At 36.8% G+C, this 26,217-nt stretch overlaps 2 protein-coding genes across 7 annotated transcripts in view; one reads left to right on the top strand and one right to left on the bottom strand.

Moving 5' to 3' along the window:
- si:ch211-196h16.12 overlaps positions 1–26,217 on the bottom strand; it is a 48,071-nt gene that overhangs the window by 7,330 nt on the left and 14,524 nt on the right. For both annotated transcript variants that reach the window (XM_073907445.1, XM_073907447.1), the window contains exons 3-4: positions 21,401–21,615; positions 14,770–14,901 (exon numbers count right to left, since the gene is read on the bottom strand). The gene's annotated coding sequence lies outside the window, so the exon portion shown is untranslated. The remainder of the gene's footprint in view (positions 1–14,769; positions 14,902–21,400; positions 21,616–26,217) is intronic.
- Positions 2,484–25,988, top strand: slc25a23a (solute carrier family 25 member 23a). 5 transcript variants are annotated; one of them, XM_068221923.2, is made up of 12 exons: positions 2,484–3,059; positions 11,873–11,999; positions 12,570–12,657; positions 13,161–13,272; positions 14,749–14,907; positions 15,581–15,733; positions 15,935–16,048; positions 18,465–18,632; positions 19,069–19,219; positions 21,438–21,595; positions 21,889–21,911; positions 24,351–24,538. In XM_068221923.2, the coding sequence occupies exons 1-12, from the start codon at positions 2,880–2,882 to the stop codon at positions 24,352–24,354; spliced, it is 1,437 nt and encodes a 478-aa protein (XP_068078024.1). In that variant the 5' UTR covers positions 2,484–2,879; the 3' UTR covers positions 24,355–24,538. The 5 variants fall into 5 exon arrangements, 3 of the variants coding, with proteins under 3 accessions (XP_068078024.1, XP_068078023.1, XP_068078018.1); XR_012382565.1 differs by lacking the exon at positions 21,889–21,911 and having other exon boundaries at positions 11,876–11,999; positions 21,438–21,857; positions 22,078–25,988; XR_012382564.1 differs by lacking the exon at positions 21,889–21,911 and having other exon boundaries at positions 21,438–21,857; positions 22,078–24,504.

The following is a 26,217-nucleotide window of genomic DNA, read 5'->3' as shown; positions in this document are numbered from 1 at the left end:
GCAGATAACAGAGCAGTGCTTAACAGCGTCGTCGTGGTTTAGTGGTTAGCGCATTACGTTTCGACGCCGCCGATCCGAGTTCGAACCTCATCAGAGTATAATATACTGTTTTCATTTTCAGTGTAAAGATATTAAATACTGTTTGGGTTACTTACAGGGCTTTACATTTACACCCGCCACCAGCCAAATGCGGGTAGATTTCGGCGGTGGCGGGTAAGACAGACACTTCCACAAGCCACTTTGGCTGGTTGATAATAATTTTAAAAGCAGGGTTCGACAATAAGGATGGTCCAATATGCATGCACAGGCGATTGAGGAGCAACAAGACTGACAAAAATAATTGCGTTCGCAACTTCGCGCGAGCAAAGCAGGTGAATACCGAATGAGAGGATAATCACTCGCGCTAACAGCTGAGGTGATGCGCGCAACTGTTTATAACGCGTACGCGCTCCCGTTTTCTTTTGTGAAGCAACTGTGTCTAGAAACACAACTGATGCGATCAGTTCTTTTTCAAATAGACTGAACAAAAAGGGAGGAAAGTGCACCCACAGTCTTGCTGCTTTCAAGAGTTTCAGAGTTGACTCATTAAAAGCAGCGCCAGTTGCTTTGGGTTTAACCATTCTTTGAAAAGATAATTTATGGGTCTATCATTAACCATGCGTGTGTGATCATCCTTTCATTATCACACAGTATGTTTTTTACCTGCTTTCTTTTGCATTAATATGGTTTAATTATCTTTTTTTTTTTACAATAACATTGCTTTAATGGGAGAATAACTCCTCATTTATGTGTAGTTAACTGGTGATCTGGGACGTTTAGCCAGGACATATGACTGTGCATATGTTTTGTTAAATAAAAAGTATAGTATTCAGCTATATTTTGCATGTTTTCACACATTTAAAATTTGTGGCTAAGAAATAATAATAATAAACTGTTTATGTATGGTGTGGTTAGAGATAAATTGGGTAAATCATTCATTTTGGGCTCTGAAAATTATGAAAACGCATTGTAATATATGAAACCCTGACCCATTTGCTCATGATTATTGAGCAAGCTCATACACGACACAAAAAGTGAAATGAATGAGGAGGCATGTAGAGATAACGCAAATTCTAAATCAAGAAATCCCTGGTTGTGCATCTTTATTACCAACCAAGCTTATCGACGGCATTATAACGACACAGATCCCTCTGCCTATTTATGCCTGTTGCAAAGGTTTTCAATATTGCTGCCCTGCAAACCCACTTCCTACTAACTCTAATGAATTATTCATGAATTCTCAGGAAATGACTTCATACACCTGAATCCCAATAACCAGCTGTGCCTTAATGAGAAGATCATATTCAGTTCTGGAGGACACTACTCGTGTGTGTGTGTGTGTGTGTGTGTGTGTGTGTGTGTATACAGGTTTATCTATACTTGTGACTGTGAGTGCTCAGTTGTCCTCACTTATATAGCGATAACAAACAACCCACTGGTGTTGACTGACTGCCAGAATATGCTTTTGTTAGTATCTGATGTTTCTGTTAGGGTTGAGGTTAGGGTTGGGGGTAGGCCATTGTGTCATTAACCTGAGAGAAAAACAGTGGACGTCTAATGTAATGTCCTGACTAAGATAGTGAAACAAATCTGTGTGTCTGTGTGTGTGTGTGAGAGTGACATATCAAGACACAAATGTGAGTGTCATAGGTAAATAAATAAATAAACTTGCCTTGCCTATTACACAGGTATTACAATGAGAGGGTGAATTATGAGGATGTTGCTGATGTCCCCATTTCTCGAAAAGCTTATAAATAATTCATTCATTCATTTTCTTTTCGGCTTTATTAATCTGGGGTCGCCAAAGCCGAATGAACCACCAATTTATCCAGCATATGTTTTACACAGCGGATGCCCTTCCAGCTGCAACCCATCACTGGGAAACACCCATACACTCTCATTCACACACATACACTATGGACAATTTTATCTTTTTCAATTGCCCTACAGCACATGCGTTTGGACTGCGGGGGAAACCAGAGCACCAGGAGGAAACCCACACCAACATGGGGAGAACATGCAAACTCCACACAGAAATGCCAACTGACCCAGCCGAGGCTCAAAGCAGCAACCTTCTTGCTCTGAGGCGATATCGCTACCCACTGCGCCACACGCATCACCGCTTATAAAACATTCATAGTGAATGTTTTCCCCTAAAATGCAATTTAGGGCAATAAATAATACAGCTTGTACATTATAAAAATTGTGGAATGTGCCCACAATTCACAGAACAAACGTATGTGTTTGTGCATGTACACTACATTAAATAGTGACTGACTCTGCATTTCATGAATGAGGCATGCTTTATGATTTTCTCTCTCTCTCTCGTCAGTTCTAGGTATTTTGAGCCACTATCGGTGTGTGTGTGTGTGTGTGTATGTATGTATGCATGTATGTATGTGTGTGTGTGTGTGTGTTGGCAGGAGCTCGCCCCTCCTGCCGGTGTAATCTGAAGCCGCTGTTGTATCGGCAGCTCTACGTTTGAAGCGCGTTCATCATGTTCTGACGCATTAAAGCAGCGCGCGATTTTCTCCTCGTCTCCAAATGTCACGGTACGAATGGACAGCAAACGGCGGCACGCGCGTGGATTTCCTGGAAGTACCGCATTATTATTCGTGATTGCGAAAGCTTCCTGGTTCCCGTAGTAGCGATACACAGCTGTTTGACGCCGTCTGCCAAACGCGACTGTCAGGACGCAACTCTCAGAACGCGACTCTCAGAACGCGACTCTGAGGACGCGACGCGAGGGGTTTTATATTTCGCCTTTTTCTGGACGCATTCGGAAGTCTTTTCCGCCGGAGCCGATGTGTATACGAGGGTGACCGCGCGTGGATCTCATCATGTGGCCGCGGGGATGGACCCAGGCGCGCTGTCAGGACAGCGGGGTGGACCAAGACCGCGAGCAGCTCTGGGCCGAACTCTTCCAGCAGCTGGACCTCAATAAAGACGGCCGGGTGGATGTCAACGAGCTGCGGATCGGACTCGCAGCCCGCGGGCTATCCTGGAGCTCGGTGGAGGAGGTACAGAAACCAGCACATGCCGACATAACACGAGGGTATTTATAGACTGAGCGTTAATAAGCAGGTTTACGACTCAAAGTCAGATTTGGAGATAATAATAATAACCTGCTGCATCTCTTGGTCACGTGATCATATCTAAACACTGAAAGCGAAAATGCTGCAGTACGCGATACAATCGCAGCCAATCGGTTTGTTTTTGATGTTTAATATTAAAGTGAGCAGACCAATGAGATTTCGTAGGGGGCGTGGTTATCTAGAGCAGGTCTGAACGCTGTGTCCGCGTCCTACTGTACAGAATGTACTCTAGCCATTTTATATGTAAAGGGTTAATTAAAGGGATAGTTCACACTTAATTAAAAATATGTAATTTAATTATCTTGCTATTCAAGCAGCTCAAATAGTAGAGCAAGACTTTTGCTATGCAAAGGTTTTGTTTTAAATCTCAAATCTCCATATGCAAATTAATAATATATAAAGGGATAGTTCACCCACAAATGAATACTGTGCCATTATTTGCTCATTCTCAGCTTATTTCAAACCTGTTTGAGTTTCTTTCTTCTGTTGAACACAAAGGAAGATATGCTGAAGAATGCTGGGAAAACATCCGTTGACTTCCTAGTGTCTTTTGCTTGTACCATGTCAATGGCTGCTTTTTAAACATTCTTCAGAATATCTTTCTTTGTTCAACAAAAGAAAGAAACTTACATGTCCCTTTCACTTTTTTTAGATGCTATAATTTCCCCTTGAGAGTCGAAAAAAGTTATTTTTCAACTCCCGATGACGCAAAATTAAGTTCGACGTCACGTCACTCGTAAATATAGACTCGTAAATATAGGCTAAACTTTCTATTTGAACACTGAATAAAAACAAACTTACATTAGGCTACAGAGGCACAATTCACCATAGATTGTGGTGAATGACAATGTAGGCTAGTTCGGGTTTAAATAGGTTTATTCAAAAGGCATTTGTATATATTTCTGTTTTCGTCTGGTCAACTGCAGCGTCCAGTCTCTCGTTCGCAGGGCTATAACAAACAAGATATAAACTATACACCAAGAAGAGGGGCTGCATACAAATAGGCCTAATTACAACCACTTGAGTTTGAGCAAATGATGAGGAAATCCTTTATGTGAACTAACTATCCCCTTAATCTGTTCCTGTGATTACATACCGCTTTATTAGCTGGAAAAAAATATGTGTCGGAAATGGTGTTTGCACTAAAAATTATGAAAATAAACATACATTATATGCAAATGAATACCATTTGTCAAAATTAGGAAGCTGAACAGAGTTTACAGCTTTAAATTCAACAGTTTATATACGCTACAGCTAAAACAGATGATTAAATCTCAGCTCAGATGACTAAAATAAAGTGAATAGGCTGCAATGTATAAAATATTACATAATTTACAGGAAATATATCATCTCAGTTGGAATAATATCCCAAAATAAATTAATTTGAAAGCAAAAAAGCCCTAAATGACCTGTGGTTTATCTGCGTGTAGCATTAAACACAATAATACTCTCTAAAACACAATAATAAAGTCTATATTTTATATCTGAGTGCATAGTGACCAACCAACAATATTCCCTCCTGATGTTCATCTCAGATTAGACAGATGTGCCGGAGCCATTAGAAAGTATAATAACAACCCATTGTGAAGCTGCTTACCAACAAATACTCAACCAACTCAAACTCTTAGTGCTCTATTTTGACGCTTTGCGCCAAGGCGCATGGGCTAAAAGGGTTGAGTTTATTTTCTTAATGAGTTATAGGTGTGTTTTGAGAATAAACCAATTAGAGTCTCATCTCCCATTCCCTTTAAGAGCCAGCGGCAAGAGCGCATTCGCTATTTACAGGACGCAAAGTAAGTTTAAGTGGAAAAAAATGAGCATTTCACAAGCAAACAGTTTTTTTTACAGAAAACTGTTAAACAGAGCATCTACTGCGTGAGAATGAGAGATAATGGATCACTTTCACTTTCGCTCTTGGATAGGGAAACCTTTACGCACAGACATCAATTAGCCTATAAATATTTAATTTTGTTTGTTAAGCGCAAAGATTTGTTTCAAAGCCATTTCTAAATTCAGTTCTAATTTCCAGCAAACTAATAAATGAACAATAATGACCAAGTGTGGTCAAAATACTGAGTTATATCCTAAAACACATGCTGTGCCCCATATGGTCTAAAACCTGACAGGTGGGCAAATCTAAGCTTGTTTTTAATCAAACAAATATAAATATGGATATAATAAATAATACTGCTAATAATAATAACATTATACAAAAGCAAATTGTTATGAATGAACTGAAAAAGCCTCCCGAGATGAAGAAGACATAAAGGCAGTGATTTTTCAGATTTATGTAGGCTAGAAAATAATATGTTTTGTAATATTTTAATCCTTTATATTTATATCCTATATCTATTCTTATTATATCCTATTTATACCTTTAATATTAAATTTTTTTCATATGTAAAGATATTTGCCTATTGCTCTCGTGTGTGTATTAAGCAGTGCGTAAGCGAGGTGCAACTCTGCGCAGGAGTTTAGACCGGGTTTGTTTTGGTCTAATGAAAAATCTATTATAGTTTCTCAAAATAGCGATGCGCCAACGGTCCGCCTCAGAACGCCTTCCTTTTTAGACCAGAACACCTATGGGCGCACAGATGAGCGCTAATGCATTTGCTATTTAAACAGCGTAGCGCAACGCCTTAAAACCACTCTTGCGCCAAGCTGAAACTACCAAAAGACTACTGCACTGCGTCTTGCGCCACACTGCGCCGGGTGTATGATAGGGCCCTTAGTGCTTCTTAAAGCAGAAAGCATGTTTGAGGGCCTCTGTGTTGAGGTCAGGAACAGGGCAGATAAGAGTTTCGTGTTGCAGCACTAATGAACCAGTTTATGAGCTTGAGAATTAATGATCTGAAGGTCAGGAACAGAGGAAGGGCATCATGACCCACTGGCTATGAATCAGCATCACCGGGGCTTCACCTGCCTTCTTAGATAATACTGCAGAGTAGTGTGCATGTTAAGTTTAGAAGCAGTCTTGCTCATACTTTGTAGTCCAGTGATTTTTAGCACAAGTTATACGTTACTAAATAGTAGTGCACAATACTGGGAAAATAATATAATGTTAAATAATAATATTGTCGTTGAGTTTTGCTATAACAATTAGGGCTGCACAATTCTGGCTAAAATGAGAATCACAGTTTTTTTTTTGCTTCAAATTAAATTAAAATAAAGGTTATTATGATTAGGCTATTATAATTGTTAAGGCTCAAATACATGATAAAACAACAATAATAATATTAGGCCTGTGAGTAGGTCTACTGTTGGTTAAAATGCTACATTTTGTTTAGACTTTGAATGGTGGACTTGAATAGACTTTAAATCTGTTCTGGTCATTAATCCACAGTAAAGTGATTACAGAATACGACTACTCATAATTCTGAAGTTGAATTATGATGTTTGAGACATGTTCTTGTCATTTGTCATTGACAACATTATTAGACCATTTGTTTTCACTGGTAAAATAAAACATTTGTCATTATCAGACTCAACTCTTGCATTATATTCTACATTATATAGGCTAGAGTTGTTATACTGACCCCGTAAACATTTATTCTCATGCACAACAAACTGTGTTTGCTATGAAAGCAAGACCATATCAAATGCTTGTTGTAATCATAACTCTAAAATGCGATATGATCATGTAAATGATGTGCGCACTTTCGGTTTCCCTTTCACCGCCAAGTGTGGCTCATGTCATGGCTGCCGCCACTTTGAGTTCAGTTTGCAACTAACTGAATGTTATTTACAATCTTTTATAAAGCTGTTATTCACAGCTTATGCCGGTTCTGTTCACTGAAGTAGACATCATTGGTGGGCACGTGCGTCCTCTCGGTAGTAAACAAACAGCTCATGTGTGACTTCGCGGCCGCGAATACATCATTACGTTGAGACAGAAATTCGATTATTCGCCCCCCTGTTTATTTTTCCCCCCCTGATTTCTGTTTAACAGAGAGAGCAGATTTCTTCAACACGTTTCTAAACATAATAGCTTTAATGACTCATCTTTAATAACTGATTTATTGGCTCTTTGCCAAGATGACAGTAAATAATACTTGACTAGATATTTTTCAACACACTTCTATACAGCTTAAAGTGAGGGCAGTTTAGGGTAATTATAGGCAAGTTATTGTATAACGATGATTTGATCTGTAGACTATCAAAAAATATAGCTTAAAAGGGCTAATAATTTTGACCTTAAAATGGCTTTTAAAAAATTAAAAACTGCTTTTATTCTAGTTGAAATAAAAGAAATAAGACTTTCTCAAGAAGAAAAAAACTCTATCAGACATACTGTGACATTTTCCTTGCTCAGTTAAACATCATTTAGGAAATATTTAAAAAGGAAAAAAAAATTCAAAGTGGGCGAATAATTCTGACTTCAACTGTACATAATGTGACACTTTTAACACCATTTGGAGGTGTCCATGTTGCTGAGCAACGTAAAAAAAACAATGTGAAGACTTGTGCACTGTCTTTACGCTATCCTTCTGACCTAAAAACATAAAACATAGTTGGCTGAATTGTAGAAAAGCTGAATTAAGATTGTGTGTTGGGTTAAATTGAGATTGTGATATTTTTTCAATTAATTATGCAGCCCTATTATTAATATATTATATTTCTTATGATCTAATATCTCCCTACAAAAATTATAAATATATATATATATATATATATATATATATATATATATATATATATATATATATATATATATATATATATATATATATATATATTTATAGTAATTTTTAAAGTTATGGTATGTCATAATTTTATGTTTGTTGGTTTTACCAATATATTATGAGTATTTTTTATCATTATTTTTCCGATTAATTCATTTATTGATGTATTTATTCTTTCAAATTATGTTTATTAATTTTATTATTATTATTATTATTATTACGTTTTTAATTAATTCATTTTTATATTTATTTATTCTTTCAAAAATATTTTAGATTTTTTTTCTACGTCATTTGTAAAATTAATTAAATTAATTAATAATTGTTATTTTCCTTTTTTTAGCATTCTTTTATTTTTATTTAGCAATGGGCAATTGCCTCTTGGTTTGTTTGAATGTGTTTATTATAATTCATTTTAAAAATGTTAATAAAAAATGCAATAAATAATCATTTAATAAAAAAATCTTTATTTGTGTTATGATTATACTAAAATAAACGGGTAATAGATATTAAACCTAATATAGGCACCTTTGGCCCCCTCTAGCCAATTGCAGAACACCAGGGGAAGGCAGGGATAAAGATAGTACGGCCCAATCTGACTGGTCAAATTTGGATAGGCATGCAACACAAATGCTTGGCACCTGAAATTAATGTAATTTACCACACCTCTCTACAGAACAGATATTACATACATAATCAGATTCATAACTCTAATGGCGGACGGCTGCTTCTCACTTAGGGCTGTTTATGCTAATGAGGGAGAGATGGTCACTAGTGGGCGGGGCTTTCCCCTTCTGATGGCACGTACAAAGGGAGAATGCCAATCAAAGTGTTTCTGCAGACTGCTTTTATCAAGAGTGATTATAAAAAATACAATTAATTAGTTTTTACTATTAGAATCTGGCTGTAATCACACACTTCTGCCACACAACTGTGTTTAAACATGCTTTTTAGCATAATAGATCCCCTTTAATGTCAACAGGTTAAACTTGATGTCTGGGAAACAATAAGAAGACGTGATCAAACAGACACACAGTCTTTAAACGACACAGAGTTATTCTGTCCACGGCATGAGGCATGCTGTTTATACACACACACACATCCTGTGCTTTAACACTGTGTTTTACACCTCAGCGCAAGTGATTATTCAGTTGGCCTGTATGCATGGGACAATCGTATGTCATGCTGATATTTTGCACATGATTGTTCACTAGTTTTGGATGCCAGATATGATGCCAGCATGTGTCTGCATGCATTTTTTGCATTATGATGAATGTCGTTGGGAAGAAAGTATTGCGTTTCACACATAGGCTGTGTAGAGTGCGTGCTAAAGGTCAGAGTCGACCCATGTGAGAGTAAATACCATCTGACTGCTGGCTCGTATAAATAAACACAACACAACAACACACACAGCATACTCACAGAACAGGCCAAAGCAGTTAAAATGCTGAAATTACTGGCATTTCTGCTATTAGAGGGTCATTTGCATACCAAGGATTGTGGTGTGGCTTGCATTAAACATTGGAATTCATTTACAAGTGTGCATTTAAAGTGGCAGCAGCCTCTATATTGGTGTATTACGTTGGTCACTTTAACTAAGTTTATTCTTATGAAATTAAAAGTAAGTGCAATTTAGCTGATTGTAAACCCCAGAGGCTTGCAGATAAATGCCTGTAATCCTCCACGTTTGCACAGAGCATGCAAACACGTTCAGACATGCGGCTCTGGGAATTTAAAAAAGTCTATATTGTGAGACGACACCCTAAAAAAGCATGCGGTGACACCTCCATGTGTCTGCTTTAGTGCTGTTAGATGCAGTGTTAATGCCCAGATGCAGGTTTATTAGCACAGTGCTCTCATAAAATGCCACTTTAAAAATAATTGAACGTGTTATTTAAGCAGTTTGTCTACTGATGTGGATTCGTGTGCACTAACATGGTCTGCTGCACTGTTGTATTTCCTGTATCTCTAGTAGTAGAGCAAGACACTAGCAAATCACAACTCTTCATATGCAAATTAATAGTAAATAAAGGGATAGTTCACTCAAAAATGAAAAGCGCGGCATCATTTACTCATCCTCTTCTTGTTGAACACAAGACAACATATATTGAAGAATGCTGCACTAAAAAAAAATATTTAGAGATGATTCCTTGGATTTACTCAATTTTTTTTAGGTTAAGTGGTTGTAAACAATTTATTTGTGTTGAATTTAAACAAACAAATTAAGTTGAACATTATTAAACTTAATTTGTTTGTTTAAATTCAACACAAATAAATAGTTTGCAAGAGTTCTGCATGCAACATTTTTTTCAGTGCTTCCATAGTATTTCTTGTCATACTATAGAAGTCAATGGCTGGTTTGTTCCAGCATTCTTCAGTATGTGTTGTCTTGTGTTTAACAGGAGAACCAGTTGAGCTTGTGGAAATGTTTATTTGTGTGTCTTAATTATCCCTATAACAGGGTAGCATTGCCTTCGGGATGGGGCGAGACCCAAATAGCAAACAATACTCCCCCTGCCTGGGGAGTAAAACCTTTTAAACTAAACCCTCCAAACACAAAAGAAGAAACTCAAGAGCAGAACTACAGCGACTCTCTGAAACTCAACACAGCACACAGTTACGAGAAAACAATTACGAGAATAGGTCTCTGGATGTAACCGCACAATATACGGCTATTGTTTTGTGCGCTTGGCTTTTTATCTGTTGTGTTCTGTATTTGGGGCAGTTCACGAAGAAATGAAAACTTCCTTATTTACTCACACTCAAGTGGTTTTATGACTTGCTTCTGTTGAATACAAAGCAAGATATAGAAGGAAATATGTAGGCATGCACAAATTTTTGGCCTCCAAAATGATTGTCTATTTTCAGATTTTTGGTTTTCGGTTGAAAAAGAAAAGCAGACGAATATATGAGAGGACAAAAATGTTGTGCCATACTGTCCAGAAGTGTTCAGTGCGCTGGTTTCACTCTCTCTATAGTCACTGAATCCGACTTTTGTCTCCTTGTTTGATCATATTTTAGACATTTTTAGCTGGACATGATGTGAATTTCGCAGCACCATGGCTCAGTGGTTACCACTGTCGCCTTACAGCAAGAAGGTCGCTGGGTCGAGTCCCAGCTGTGCCAGTTCTGTGTGGAGTTTGCATGTTTTCCCAGTGTTGGCGTGGGTCTCCTTCAGTTGCTCCGGTTTCCCCCACAGTCCAAACACATGTGCTATAGGTGAATTGATTAACTAAATTGGCCGTAGTGTATCTCCCTATTCACACGGGGCATCTGCATCAACACTTCCCATTAACTTGGAATGGGTGACGTCAAGCTTTGAACGAACTGAATTGTGGATCCATCGACACCAATTCAGAGGCAATGCTTAGAAATTTATCAACTTTTCAAGCATCAGCCAATCAGATCGCTTTATGCAAATATCCCAGCTATGACAGTAGTTGATTGTGGACTATTTTTCATTGGCTGAGAATGTTTGTGAGAATGCTGTTTGTGAATGGGTGTGTATGGGTGTTTCCCATTACTGAGTTGCGGCTAGAGGGCCACCACTGTGTAAAACACATGCTGGATAAGTTGGTGGTTCATTCTGCTGTGGCAACCCTTGATAAATAATGGGACTAGGCTGAAGGAAAATGAAAGAATGAATGAATCAGCCAAGTGTATTCAGAGTTTTGGTGCATCCCTTATAAATACTATAGAAGTCAATGGCTGTTTTCCCTCAGCGTTCTTCAGTATGTCTTCCTTTGAGTTTAACTGAAGAAAGAAACTTTAAAACAAGTGGTGGATGAGTGAATAATTGTCATTTTAGGGTGAACTGTCTCTTTAATGCATCGATAATAAGAATGAAATTAATCAATCTATTGATTAATGTCAGAAGTAGAACCGTCTGATTGCTCGTGTTTGTTCTTGGTGATGGGGGCTGGTGGCTTTGCATGGTTTTAATGTGCATCTCTCCTTCATTTGCACCCCATCCCACCTTTCCTAATGATTCCCGGCATCCCTCTTTCCCTCCATCTCTCTCTCTGTCCTCCTCTTTCTCTGTGTATGCCCTATATTCAGCAGATTGTACGAGCGGGAGACATCAATCACGACGGTCAGCTGGACTTCGAAGAGTTTACCGAGTACCTGCGCTCACATGAGAAACGCCTTAGACTCATGTTTCGCAGCCTGGACCGAAACAATGATGGTTAGTTGGTTATAAACTCTCAATTTAGCATTAGCTTTTACCCTCACCTTAGCATGTGCATACTGTTGGTCACTTTATAACATCACATTGCCCGTAGCCTCTACTAAAAAAACTGCTTAAACCAGCCTATGCTGTTTTAGAGGGGTTTTGGCCATTAACAGGATGGTTTCCAGCCATTTCCAGCCTGATCTTAGGCTGGGAGATGACCAGCTAAAACCAGCTTGACCAGCCTAGCCAGGCTGGGAGCTATGTCCAGCTTAAACGAGGCTGGTCAAACAGGTTTTAGCTGGATTTAGCTGGTCATTTTCCAGCCTGACCAGCTAAGACCAGGCTGGAAATGGCTATAAAATAGCCTGGAAATGGCCAAAACCCCTCTAAAACCAGCCTGGTCGACCAGCTAAAACAGCCTACGCTTGTTTAAGCTGTTTTTTTCAGCAGGGGCAGCTACCGATAATACTGTTAGCATCTAGATTAGCATTTTAGCATTAGCATATAACCAATTAAATCACTCTTAAGAGCTATTCTTCAGTATAATAACACATAATTGATGCACTTCTGTGTGTTTTGTAGGTGAAGTGGATGTCGGGGAGATCCAGCAGTCCTTACACAATCTCGGCGTGGACATCACACTAGAACAGGCTGCTAAAATACTGCAAAGGTGTGTGTTTGTGCTTAGCATATCCACATTTTCACACTCCCCATGACATTTTATGGGTGTGTGAATTAAGGGAGTAACTTATGTAAATGTTTTTCTCCAGGATTTCCATGGTTAAAATAAAATTTTGTGATATTTAGAACAAAATACTGTTAAATAAGGATAAACATGTTGTTAAATATATAAAATAAATGTTAATTTTTCATGTGTTCAACAGAGGAAGGAAATAAAAGTCATAATTTTGTGTAAACTGTCCCTTTATTTCTTGTTAATTCCAATATATACCAATAGAAAGTGTACAACCTTAAAAATTCCTGGAGTTTTGTATCCCTATTTACTTTACAATCTTATTATTTAAAATGATTTGTTTCAGTCATTTTAAAAGGAAGTTCCCTAAAACCCTAAATGCAGCTCATCATTTAAATATAATCATTCTCATGTGGAAAAATCTATATTATTTAAAGCACTTTTCAGAAATGCTAAATGTGGTTTATATGTTCATACAGTATGGATAAAGATCATTCCATGACTATTGACTGGATCGAGTGGCGAGATCACTTCCTGTTCAACCCTCTACACAACATGGAGGAAATCGCTCAGTTCTGGAAGCACTCAGTGGTATGAGGAGCTTTGTATGGCTGTAACATGAGCGTCTGTATTTATTGACAAATAGCGGTGCTGTGTGTGTGATTTCAGTAAACAAAAATGAAAACCAAAACTATTGGTCAAAATACAGATTCTTTAATAGACTTAAAATTAAATAAAAACTATTTTAAGTAAATATTCTTTTTGTAATAAATAAAAAAACTAAAACGAATGAAACTAACAACAGTAACACGACAAAAATGCTTTTCTTACTTTGTGTTTTGTCGTGTGACTATTTATAGAAGTACCAGTGGATGGCGCTTTTACAGCCGAACGTACACAATAATATTTTTATATATACAAAACCACTAGCTGCGTCCCAAGTGGCACTCTATACACTATGCACTTATGCGCTATGTACTTATGCACTTACACACTCAACAGTATGGTATATGAATGTAGCGTTGTCCCAAATGGAGCACTGTTTTTTTAATAAGCAGAAATTCAAACCCTTTCCCTGATGATGTTTTACAGTTGCCAAATTTGTGAAATAAATGCCCAAACTACCAAATAACACCTGCATGAGTATAACCGCATTCACCATCGGGAGGTGGTATAATCACTCTCATAGGAGAATATCCAAGTTATCCAACATGTGCGCCCGATAGCCCCGCCCCTTCTTCTATGTGAGTAAAGCAGCGCCTGTTGAGTGCATGAAGTGTCCAACATTACACACTTTGTACTAATTAATTAATGATAATTAAAGTGCACTTATTATTTTGGATTTTTCTGTGTGAACACACTACTTACACTATTTATACTATAAAAGGCAGTAGAATAGTGCATAAGTATGCACGTTGGGATGCACCTATTAATTGCTTGATTTAGGATATATTTCTAAAAAAAAAAAAAAAAAAAAAATATATATATATATATATATATATACATCTATGTGTTTTTTTTCTTACTTTTCGTTTGTTTTTTATTATTATTACTACTTCATTATTATCTTTATTATGGTGCTGTCACATGATTAAAAATAATTAATTGCCTTTAAAATAAAAGTTTGTATTTACATAGTGTAGGTGTGTATAATTATAATTAAATATATAAAATACAAAAAACATACAAAACTAAAAAGATTACATACATATATTAATTTATTTGAAATTTATATCTGTAAATTCAATGTTCATTTTGGATGTGATTAATTTTTTGACAGCACTACTATATTTATTACATTTACATTTTGTTATTATTATTATATTCTTCCCAGTTTCCTTTAGTTTATGGGTGGAGGGAGGGAAATTGGGATGTGTGCATATATGTTTGTTATATACTGTGTAGCAGGTAGTAATATACGAATTGAAAAATTACAAAATATTTTATTAACATAAACATTTTTGAAACAAACTAAAACTACCCTGAAATTTACAGAAAATGTAAAAATAGTATGGAAATAAAAGCTTGTTTAAATTGTAAAGCTAAAACAGCCTTGGTGTGGTGCAGATGCTGGACATCGGGGAGCACCTGACGGTTCCAGACGAGTTCTCAGAGAAGGAGAAGCGATCCGGGTTCGTGTGGCGGCAGCTGATGGCAGGAGCCGTGGCAGGATCAGTGTCCCGGACAGGAACCGCACCGCTCGACAGACTCAAGGTCTTCCTGCAGGTCAGAACAATCATCAAATTTACTATGACTTCAAAAGAAAACCAACTTGGATTTTTTAGGGCATTTACAGTTCAAGTTGAAATGATCAGCCCCAATTTCTGAAGATTTTTCCAACACGTTTCTAAACAGAATAGTTTTATTAACTCATCTCTAATAACTGATTGTTTTATCTTTGCCATGATGACAGTAAATAATATTTAACTAGATATTCTTCAAAATAGTAGTATTCAGCTTAAAGTGACATTTAACTATTTTAATTAGGTTGACTAGGCAAAATATCAAAACAAATAAAGAAATATATAGATAGCTTAAGGGGGCTAATAATTTAAAATACTTTTACTCCTTAAAATGAGTGTAAAACAATTAAAAACTGCTTTTATTCTTGCCAAAATAGTACAAATAAGACTTTCTCCAGAAGAAAAAATATTATATGAAATACTGTGAAAATCCCTTGCTTCAATAAATATCTGTTGAAAATTATTTGAAAAAAAAAAAAAATTCACAGAAGGGTTAATCATTCTCAACTGCATGTTCCAGCATCGCACTGACCCCTGGAGGCTGTGAAAGGCATTGCACGTTTGTAGTTGAGTTGGTCCAAGTGCTTTTGCTTTGCTCCCTCATCGGGTTGAACTGAATCTAACTGTGAGAATTCTTGTTTTTGTGAATGCTGCAGGTTCACGGTCAGAGCTCAGATAAGGGGAACGTGTGGAGTGGTCTGCGGGCGATGGTGAAGGAGGGAGGACTCACTGCGCTCTGGAGAGGAAACGGCATTAATGTGCTTAAGATCGCTCCGGAGACTGCCATCAAATTCCTGGCTTATGAACAGGTACTGTGTGTGTGTGTGTGTGTGTGTTTGTTTATGTAGCTTATGAGGACACAAATGTATGATGACATTGGTGTGACCTACAATGTTTAGGTGGTTTATGAGGACGTGCCTTGTGTCTTGTAATTTGAAACTGTTTAAAATGATAGTGTGTGTGTGTGTGTTTGTGTGTGTGTGTGTGTGTGTGTGTGTATGTGTGTTCAGATTAAACGCTTGATGAGAGGCAGTAATGAAGGAGGAACACTGAAAGTTCATGAGAGATTTGTGGCTGGTTCATTGGCTGGAGCTACAGCTCAGACTATCATATACCCTATGGAGGTAAACACACACACACACACACACCCTTTCACAAACATTGAGACACACATAAAGCAAAGCACACATACAATTACACACACTTACAGACAGACACTCACACATACCCTTACAGACACACACTTACAGACACATACACACACACACACACACACATTTAGACACACACACACACTTACAGTTACACACATTTACAGACACTCACACACACTTATAAACACACACACACACACACACACACACACACTAACATACACAAGCTTACACTTATACAGACACTTACAGACACTTACAGACACACACACACACAATTACTTACAGACAGACACGCTTACACATTTACAGACACACACACACATTTACAGACACACACACACATACTTACAGACAGACACACACGCACACTTATACATAAACACATTTGCACAAACTTACAGACATACTTACATAAACACACTTACAAACACATATGCACAAAACAGACACAGAAAATAAAAACACACTTGTAGACACACACACACGCAAACATACACACACAATTGCACAGTCTCATACACACACGCTCACAGTGAAGGTCAAGGTCTTTACTTAAAGGCCTCATTGTTGTTATAATACAAACACACACACACACACACATTTATATGTGGAGTCTGATGTCCAGAGGCTGCCAGTAGAGTTCAAGTGTTCTGCATTTACTGGCAGCTTGAATAATGGAGCAGTGAAGTGTGTAAGGCTGCAGTTAATGGACTGAACGCTGGAGTCTTCAAACTCACAGGACTTTTGATAAAATGATGCTGTTTATAAAATAGTGGCATCAGCAATATTATAAAATATACATATATACAACAGATAATTACATTTATGCAAAAATATATTATTATTATTAGTTTAGTTATATAGCAATTGGCCACCTGAATATACATTTATATTGAATGATATAACAGATATTAATATGTTTGCAGACATTAAATGATTTTAAACATTTAAATTAAACATTACAACTCTAGTTAGCTTTACTAGTTCAAGACTTTTGATTTTTAACTGTTCAATTATTTTAATCTGACATTTTTTGAAAAATCTCCTTTACCTATTATAACCTGATTGTTTTAGAACATCAGATCTTTTATGTTAAGGATAATACGATTGTATTTATTCAAAAAAATTATATAAAATAGCTTCTATATATATTATTATGTTAATAAATCATCATTTTTAAAATCTAAATTAATGCTTTTCTTTTAAAAATTGTAATAACAAAGAATCCTGGGAAATAAAGTCATCAAATCAGCATATTATAGTTGGCGCCACTAACGTAGTTAGTACGTTGACACATAGCACCAAGGTGCTCACGGAGACCCGAGTTCGATTCCCGGCTTGAGGTATTTTGCCGATCCTTCTCCTATCTCTGCTCCCCACACTTTCCTGTCTGTAAAATCTTCACTGTCCTATCCCAAAAAAGGTGAAAACCCCCAAAAAATAATTATAAAAAAAAAAATCAGCTTATTATAATGGTTTCTGAAGGATCATGTGACACTGAAGACTGGAGTCGCGATGCTAAAAATTCAGCTTTGAATCAAGGAATAAAAAATGATTGAAACATACTTTACACTGGAAAGCAGTTCATTTAATGTTACGACCCTAGTCTAGGGTCAAGGCCGCAACATAAAAGAACACCCAACAAATAAAAATCACCAAACAAAACGTGAAGCCGACAACCTCGAAGTGAACCCACAGAAAAATAATAAACAAAAATACACACTAACTAAACACCCAAATGAAACTAACTACACCTAATAAAATAACAGAAAATAAAATACAAAATCTACACCTACCTCCCTGACTAAGAACAAAAAACATATTTACAAAAAGAAAAGTGTGGCGTCCACCCCTACTGCCTCTTACCGTATATAATATATTTACAATATTAACAATCAACAAACAAACAAACCATAAACAAAGTAATAGGAAGGGGAAACACTAATGGATATACAACACAAAGTCAAAACGTACACAACAGCACGGGAAACACAATTAACGATAACAACTTAGCAAGAGGAATAACTTTATCACATTAATTTAAAAACAACACACCAACCATAATCGCTCTCTCGCCCCACGCCCAGTGGTCTCTTTTTAAAGGATGCCCTGGGTAACCTCCTACAATCACAGGGCACGTCGGCTGCGTAGCTAGGGCGGGGCCAGCAGGTGGAAAGAGAGGGAGAGAGAGAGACAGATACACACACACACAGACAAACACACCTGCCGACGCAACATTTAAATTGTAATAATATTTGGCAGCATTACTGTTTTAATTTTATATTTGTTCAAATAAATGCAGTCTTGGTGAGTAGAAAGCATGAAAAAGAGATTTTGTGTTGACTGCACATTGATTTCCTCATGCTGTTCTGTTATTCTGCAGGTGCTGAAGACTCGGTTAACTCTGCGTAAAACGGGCCAGTATTCAAGCGTAGCAGACTGTGCCAAACAGATCCTGCAGAAGGAGGGCGTTCGGGCCTTTTATAAAGGCTACCTGCCAAACATGCTGGGCATCATCCCGTACGCGGGCATAGATCTCGCCGTCTATGAGGTGTGTGTGTGTTTATTCACCTTACATTTGATCCTCATGTTCGCGACACTGTCAAGACATCACGTTTCCCTCTCAGAAACATTGTCAAACTTTACTTTTAGTCATTTAGCAGATGCTTTTGTAAAAAGCGAATTACATTTGACAGGCAATACACACAACAAGTGCTCAATATACAAAGAAACCCATATGTGTTTTTTTTTTTTATACGGGTGGTTTGTCAACCCCACTCACCTGGCATTTTTTTGTGATTTTTAACATTTCCTTGTTTTTGTTTAGTTTTTTATTCATGGGTCTTTCCCCTCCATACTTTTATGCGTATGTAAATCGCTTTGAGATGCTACTTTTAAAGGTGTTGTGTTGAATAAAGCTTGTTGTTACTGTTGTAATGTTTGTTGTTGTTTGCTGACTGTTTCTCACTCCATCTCCTCTGTCTCAGACGCTAAAGAACGCATGGCTGCAGAGGCACACTGAAGGCTCGGCGGACCCCGGGGTTCTGGTTTTGGTGGGCTGTGGGACGGTTTCCAGCACCTGTGGGCAGCTGGCGTCGTACCCGCTCGCACTCATACGCACACGCATGCAGGCGCAGGGTGAGAATTCAATTTAAATATACATAGTTATTCTGAAAAACCTCCATGTTTACATGTTTTGGTAACACTTTACAATAAGGTTGTATTTAGTAATGTAAGTTACTGCTTTCACTTGCATGAACAAATAATGAACAATTCATTTATCACAGTGTTTGTTCATGTTAGTAAGAGTCAGTTAATGAAAATACAGTTGTTCATTGTTAGTTTGTTAACTCATGGTGGACTAACAAGCATTTGGATGTTAATAATGCATTAGTAAATGTTGAACTATGATTAATAAATGCTGTACAAGTATTGTTCATTATTAGTTCATGTTAGTGAATGCATTAGCTAATGAACCCTTATTGTAAAGTGTGACCACATTTAGAAGACACAAAGTCATCAGTTCCTGTTTTTCTGTTCAATAAATAAGGCTGTAAATGCTGGATGCCTAATACTTGGGAACACAAATGTGTGCACTTTTTTTGTTGTTGTGCATTGAGGATGGTATTTGTAAATGTGTTTCCATTGTGATTTTTGTTTGCCATGTTTATGTGCTTGTAATGTGAGGATGCATGGATGATGTATAGTGCGAGTCATAAATGCATTATTGTCATAAACAAAAACTAAAAATGAAAGATGCAAAAATTCTAAAGATGCTACAAGACACTGTGGTTATATAGCTATTCATTAATTCAAAGGTTTTATGGTTGCCTGGTAAGCGTGTTAATATTAAAAATAAAAAAAGTTATACTTTATTTCAAACTGTCCTTGTTACAGTGTAACTATTCATTAACTACTGAGTAATATTGATTACATATATTAATATAAGGTTTGCATGTATATTATATTATAAGGTTATATGTATATTATTATAATAGCATGTAATTATGCATAATTAACTGTAATCACTATTGTAAGTACATGAAAGATCTTAAATAAGTTTTACCAAAAATAAAAATAAAAACTACATTTATGTTCCTTAAACATTTGGAACAGCTTTATTATATTTAGCTAAATCCAAAACCATTCAAAAGCATCATAAAATATCACCATTCCTCACATTTTTGTTGCTTAACTGAAATAACATAACTAATATTTTCTGTTTATTATCTAATTTTCAAAAATGTTAAAAAATGACATACTGAATTAATTGTGTAATTCTAAAATTCTACACTATATTTCATTTCAAAACGTACTCCAGATTTCTGTATGACCTAAAATGGTGAACAAAGCTTATTTATTATCTTAGTCCCATCACTTTAAAATAACAAACACTGTACATCTCTCTATATTTAGGCTTCTTTCTTAAGGTATGTATGTATGTATGTATGTATGTATGTATGTATGTATGCATGCTTGCTTGTACTTTCATTTAAGTTGTCTTTTATTTCTTTAGTTTTAATTTCCAAATGAATTGTCATTGCACTTAACAAGTTTACAATGATAATAGGGGTTGTTAACAAGTTTTTAATGATTCATGAAGGAATTATAGCGCTTTGTTTTATTATTTGTTTCGCATCCTGTCCCTTTGTGCCCCCTGGCGGCATTATCACAATCTGTTGTTACACCTAGAAGCATTTTAACAATCCCTTAGTCCCGTGGCGGTAGTGGTAATTTTGAACTGTCACTCACTGTATAACTAAAACTGAAACAAAAATAAATAAAAACAACATGAATACAGGGCGTCATAGAAGGTCGCTGGTTCGAGCCCTGGCTGGGTCAGTTGACATTTCTGTGTGGAGTCTGCATGTTCTCCCCGTGTTGGCGTGGGTTTGCTCAGAGTGCTCCCGTTTCCCCCACAGTCCAAACACATGCGCTATAGGGGAATTAAATAAGCTAAATTGGAAATAATTTATTTGTGTGAATGCAAGAGTGCATAGGTGTTTTCCAGTATTGGGTTGCAGCTGGAAGGGCTGCGTAAAACATATTTTGTTTCATTTCACTGTGACGACCCTGGATTAGTAAAGGGACTTAGCTAAAAAGAAAATGAATGAATTTACATAAATACACTTAAAAAAAATTAAATATTAAAATGACAAAAACAAAATAACCAAATATTTTAACCACAAATTATTAGAGAAAATTTAAATATTAAGATACTCATAAAAACTATAAGAGTATGTTAGCACTGATTCTGACAAATTTTCAGCAACATGAGGCTTTCTCTCTTTTCCAAAACATAAATAAACATTTCGTTACCATGTTTCTGATGTGATTGCCTCTCGTTGTCCTCCAGCGTCGATTAAGGGGGCTCCTCAGTTGTCCATGCTGACCCTGTTTAGAAGTATCGTGGCCCAGGAGGGCGTTGTGGGACTCTACCGAGGCATCGCTCCAAACTTCCTGAAGGTCATTCCTGCCGTCAGCATCTCCTACGTGGTCTACGAGCACATGAGGAAAGTACTGGGAGTGGGAACCTGAGAGAGAAAGACTGCATGAGTGTGTGTTTATAAAGGGAAAAAAACAGACACTATAGTTACATCCTTTATATGTCAAGAGAAGAAAGGAAAGGTCAAAGACTTGCTTATTTAAGCCTAAAATACCTAAAAAAAATCCCCTGCACTGGAGTTGTGATGATCAACTATCTGTGAGGAACTGATTGAAAAACACTGAAATATGCAGAATCTACGAGGTGCTGATCCAGGCCCGTTCATCATGTGTGTTTTTTATGTGTGTTGTTGATCAACAGGGCCCTGATATTCAGGTTTACAGGGTACGTTCCTGTGGACGCGGTAAAATGAGTGCTTGTGTGTGTGGGAAGATTGTGTGAGCATGTGCTGTACTGTAGTGTGTGTATGTGTGTGTGTGTGTGTGTTTAACCCAGTGCACACACTACTGAACACTAGGGCTGGGCGATTTATTGAAATGAAATTGAAAAGCTGCCATTGCCATGCACATCTTGTCTGGAAAGCACGGTTGTGTGATCAGTAGTAAATCTCCTCCGAAGGCTAGAGGGCGATCTTACATAACTCCAAATGTGCTGAAGAAGAAACCCAGAAAATCCTCATTGCTTTGCATTACAAACAGAAGATTTAACTGCTTTTATTGATTCAGTGTGACTAATAAACGCAGGACTACTGAATCATCTCATAGAAGGATTTATTTCAAACACTCGACTGAAGTTATTAGGTTAAAACAGGGTAGTTTCACATGCAATATTTACTACACAGAGCTGTAGTTCATTGTGAAGCCACATAAATATCTATTATTATTTTTATCATAGAACGATTATCTTAATGTCATTATCATTAGATGAAATCGAGTTTTAATTTTGAACACAATTCTGCATAGCTGGTCAGTGAACCATGGCTCTGTTAAGTAATAAGAACCAGCTTTACTGACAAAATGTGCATGAAAATCGCCTATTGATTAATCGTCCAGCCCCACTGAACACCAAATGGGAATGAACGATAAACTAACTTCCTCCCTTTGAGCTTACAGATGGATTGAAAGTGCCTCTGTTTTGAGAAACGCATATGGTTTATTAGTGATATGCCTGGCCTACTGTTTAATACTGTGTTGAATCCCAGTGTGCTCCAAAATCCCAGTGAAAGAAAACGAGTTTTGGAATTCTCAGCTAGAGCTGTGGCGAGAAACCTTCGAGAAATTGATTTTGCATTGATTCTGAGACTTTCAAAATGCATTATTCTCTCTTGAATTGATTAGGGTTAGGGTTTTTTTTACGCTAGCTTTTAACAGTAGATGGCGCTCTAGGCTAGTTTTTAATAGTAGATGGTGCTCTATGATAGTTTTTTTAACAGTAGATGGTGCTCTAAGCTGGTTTTTAACAGCAGATTGCACTCTAGCCTAGTTTTTAACAGTAGATTGTGCTCTAGGCTAGTTTTTTAACAGTAGATGGCGCTCTAGGCTAGTTTTTAAGAGCAGATGGCGCTCTAGGCTAGTTTTTAAGAGCAGATGGCGCTTTAGGCTAGTGTTTAACAGTAGATTGTGCTCTAGGTTAGTTTTTTAACAGTAGATGGTGCTCTAGGCTGTTTTTTAAGAATAGGTAAGTTAGTTTTTTAACAGTAGATGGCACTCTAGACTAGTTTATAACAGCAGATAGTGCTCTAGGCTAGTTTTTGACAGTGGATGGCTCTTTAGACTAGTTTATAAGAGCAGATTGCGCTCAAGGCTAGTTTTTAAGAGTAGATAGATTAGTTTTTAACAGTAGATGGCGCTCTAGGCTAGTTTTTGACAGTAGATGGTGCTCTAAGCTGGTTTTTAACAGTAGATTGGTTAGTTTTTAACTGTAGTTGGTGCTCTAGACTAGTTTTTAAGAGCAGATGGCTCTGTTTTACAAACCTTTTACAAATAAAACTTAAAATAATCAATAAAGTTAGGGAAGGTTGAAGCGAATGACGTGTCCATAGTGAGCTGTTTATAATAATTTCATTATATAAAAGCCAACTTGAAACAGAACGCACAAGAACTCTTCCTTTGAGTGTTCAAAACTAGCCTAGAACACCACCTATTGTCCAAAACTAGCCTAGAGCGCCATCTGTTGTTCACAATTATCCTAAAGCTCCATTTGCTGTTTAAAAACTAGCCTAGAGCGCCAACTGCTGTTCAAAACTAGCCTAGAGCGCCAACTGCTGTTCAAAACTAGCCTGGAGCGTCACCTACTGTTTAAAACTAGCCTAGCACTCCATTTGCTGTTCAAAACTAGCCTAGAGCACCGCCTACTGTTCAAAACTAGCCTACAGCACCATCAGCTGTTAAAAACTGAACTACAGATTGATTTAAGAGACATTTAATACCAGTTCATTTAGAAAAGCTCATAATCCACACAGCACCTATTTCTCAAATGTTTTTTTCACCACAGCACTATTCTCAACTGAAGATTCCAGAATTTAAATTCTAAAAACTTGCACTGTGTCCCAATTTGCATACTCTCCTCCATAAATACTGTGGTGTCAAAACACAAGGACTGACTCCTAAAACGTGTAAACTGTTAAATCATGAAAATGAATTTACCCAGAAATTCATTCTGCTTTTGTTTCATGATTAAGACCTTACCAGATGATATTCTTATTTAATGGATTATTTTTTGAAGTACAGTATGCATCCATCCATGCATGCATTTTCTGGCTAATATTTCCCTCATCCAATCTTGTGTGTGATGACATTTTGTGAATTTTTTTTTTTTTTTCAGATGAAGAAATGTATTGATGAATGCAAGGCCGAAGTTGCCACAGTAGTTCTTAAATGTATGTGATTTTAAAAAATGTTATTTATGAGTTTAGCAAGATGCTAATGTCCCAAATATACTTAAAGCTAAGTCCAATAATAAATAACGTCATTTCAGCGAATATCAGGCCAAAATAAAGTTAGTTTATTTCAGTTTGCTTTACTTCACTTAGTAAACACTCTCAATCTACCATTGGTCAATTCTTAGTACATAATAGGTAGGTGTGGCTGTGTGGCTTCACCTACTTTGACTTGAAAACCTTCTCCGGTTAAAGAAATAGTTCACCCTAAAATGAAAATTTCCTCTCTCGACTTTTCATCAAGTGTTTTTTTCTTCTGGTGAACACAAAACAAGATATTCTGAAGAAAAAAGCAGCCATCCATCCTTCGACCCACAAACATCATATCATGTTTTCTTAACTGGTGTTTTCACGCTGCTGTAATTTAGTTGAAAGTTTGTGTTTTATATATATATATATATATGTTTTAGTTTATATATAAGAAAATGTGCTGCATGTATTTATTAAATCATCTAGATCTTACCAATGCTCAGGTTTTTCAAACTAGTTTTTACCCCTAAATGAAAAAGACGTTTGCCATATTGGGGGCTTTAGACAAAAAATGTACATATAATGTATTATATGTATCGATACATAATTAATGACCCATTAATATTGTAGTCTTACGTCTTACTACATACTTAGCAAATACACATTACGTACATATCTGAATTGGGACGCAGCCTTGGAGTTGATATTTCTGTTACCATCAGTGCATGAGATGCTGTAGCCTTCATTTGGAGCAGAAAGCCTTATGGACTCATGGATGAGAGAGAGAGAGAGAGAGAGAGAGAGAGTGTGTGTGTTTTTTGTGTAATTTTTTTTCTTATGAAAAGAAACAGAACTAATAAAAAACTTTTTAGAGTAGAGGATCACTGCTTAAGAGTTCAGCAGATACACTCAGATAGACTAGAATGAGCTATTCTACTATGAAGATTTCCACTGGGAATCTGCAAACTTCTGGTGTTTTTAAATCGAAGCCTCAAAATTACATTTCTGTTTCTTTTAGTTTGTCCAGTAGCACATACATACACTGCTGTACTTCTAAAATAAACTTCTAGTTTATTACGCTTTAGAATTTCCCAGCCTTTTTCTGGGAAAACGGACCAAAATATTGATGACATCAGCCTGCACTTGTGGGTGTGTCCAATTTTGTATTCAATCAAGTGTTGTCTTGAATGAGAACATCCGTCCCCTTAATTAAGCTGTAAAAGAGTACTAGTACTTAACAAAGAACTTTCAGTTTATCAAAAAGGTCAAAGTATTTCATCATGTTTACACCTGTTCCACAATATCTGTGTGGAAACTGTGAAAAAATCATTTGCAGATTTAATCTGGGCCTCCTGAATAAAAACGGTTTCCAACACGGACATCTTGCATTGACATAAACAACAACATGTTTGTTCATTATCTGTTTTTTTTTTTTTTTTTGCTGTTCTACTGTGTATTTACCTTTGAATGAAAACTAAAATATGTAACTGAATGCATGCAAGAGAATGTGTACATGAAATTAAACAAATTTTAAATAAAACAAGCAAAGTATTCTTCTGGGATCTTTATTCAAGACAAGATAAGCTAATCTACTCAACCTCCACTAAAACTACCTCATAAAATGCCAAGAAAATGCATCGAGAAGCAAAACACAACCACCAAGGTTAAATAATAGGCTCGTTTGAGGTGCGCCTCGCCTTGACTGCATTGTAAACGAGAGCAGGCGTGCGCAGTAAGAGGAGGGCTCAAAAATTACACCAGAAGTCGGACACCTGCCGAATC

This window comes from Danio rerio, chromosome 1 (assembly GCF_049306965.1).
Source record: "Danio rerio strain Tuebingen ecotype United States chromosome 1, GRCz12tu, whole genome shotgun sequence".
Taxonomy (NCBI): domain Eukaryota; kingdom Metazoa; phylum Chordata; class Actinopteri; order Cypriniformes; family Danionidae; genus Danio; species Danio rerio.
The sequence above is the reverse complement of the archived record's forward strand: the minus strand, read 5'-3'. Positions and strand labels throughout refer to the sequence as shown.

Bases quoted from the DNA above. Each gene is read 5' to 3' on its own strand.
- slc25a23a (XM_068221917.2), top strand. From the start codon at position 2,880: ATGTGGCCGCGGGGATGGACCCAGGCGCGCTGTCAGGACAGCGGGGTG. The intron at 13,273-14,748 runs GTATGAGGAGCT...GGTGTGGTGCAG, and splicing joins AGTTCTGGAAGCACTCAGTG to ATGCTGGACATCGGGGAGCA. The intron at 16,049-18,464 runs GTAAACACACAC...GTTATTCTGCAG, and splicing joins CTATCATATACCCTATGGAG to GTGCTGAAGACTCGGTTAAC.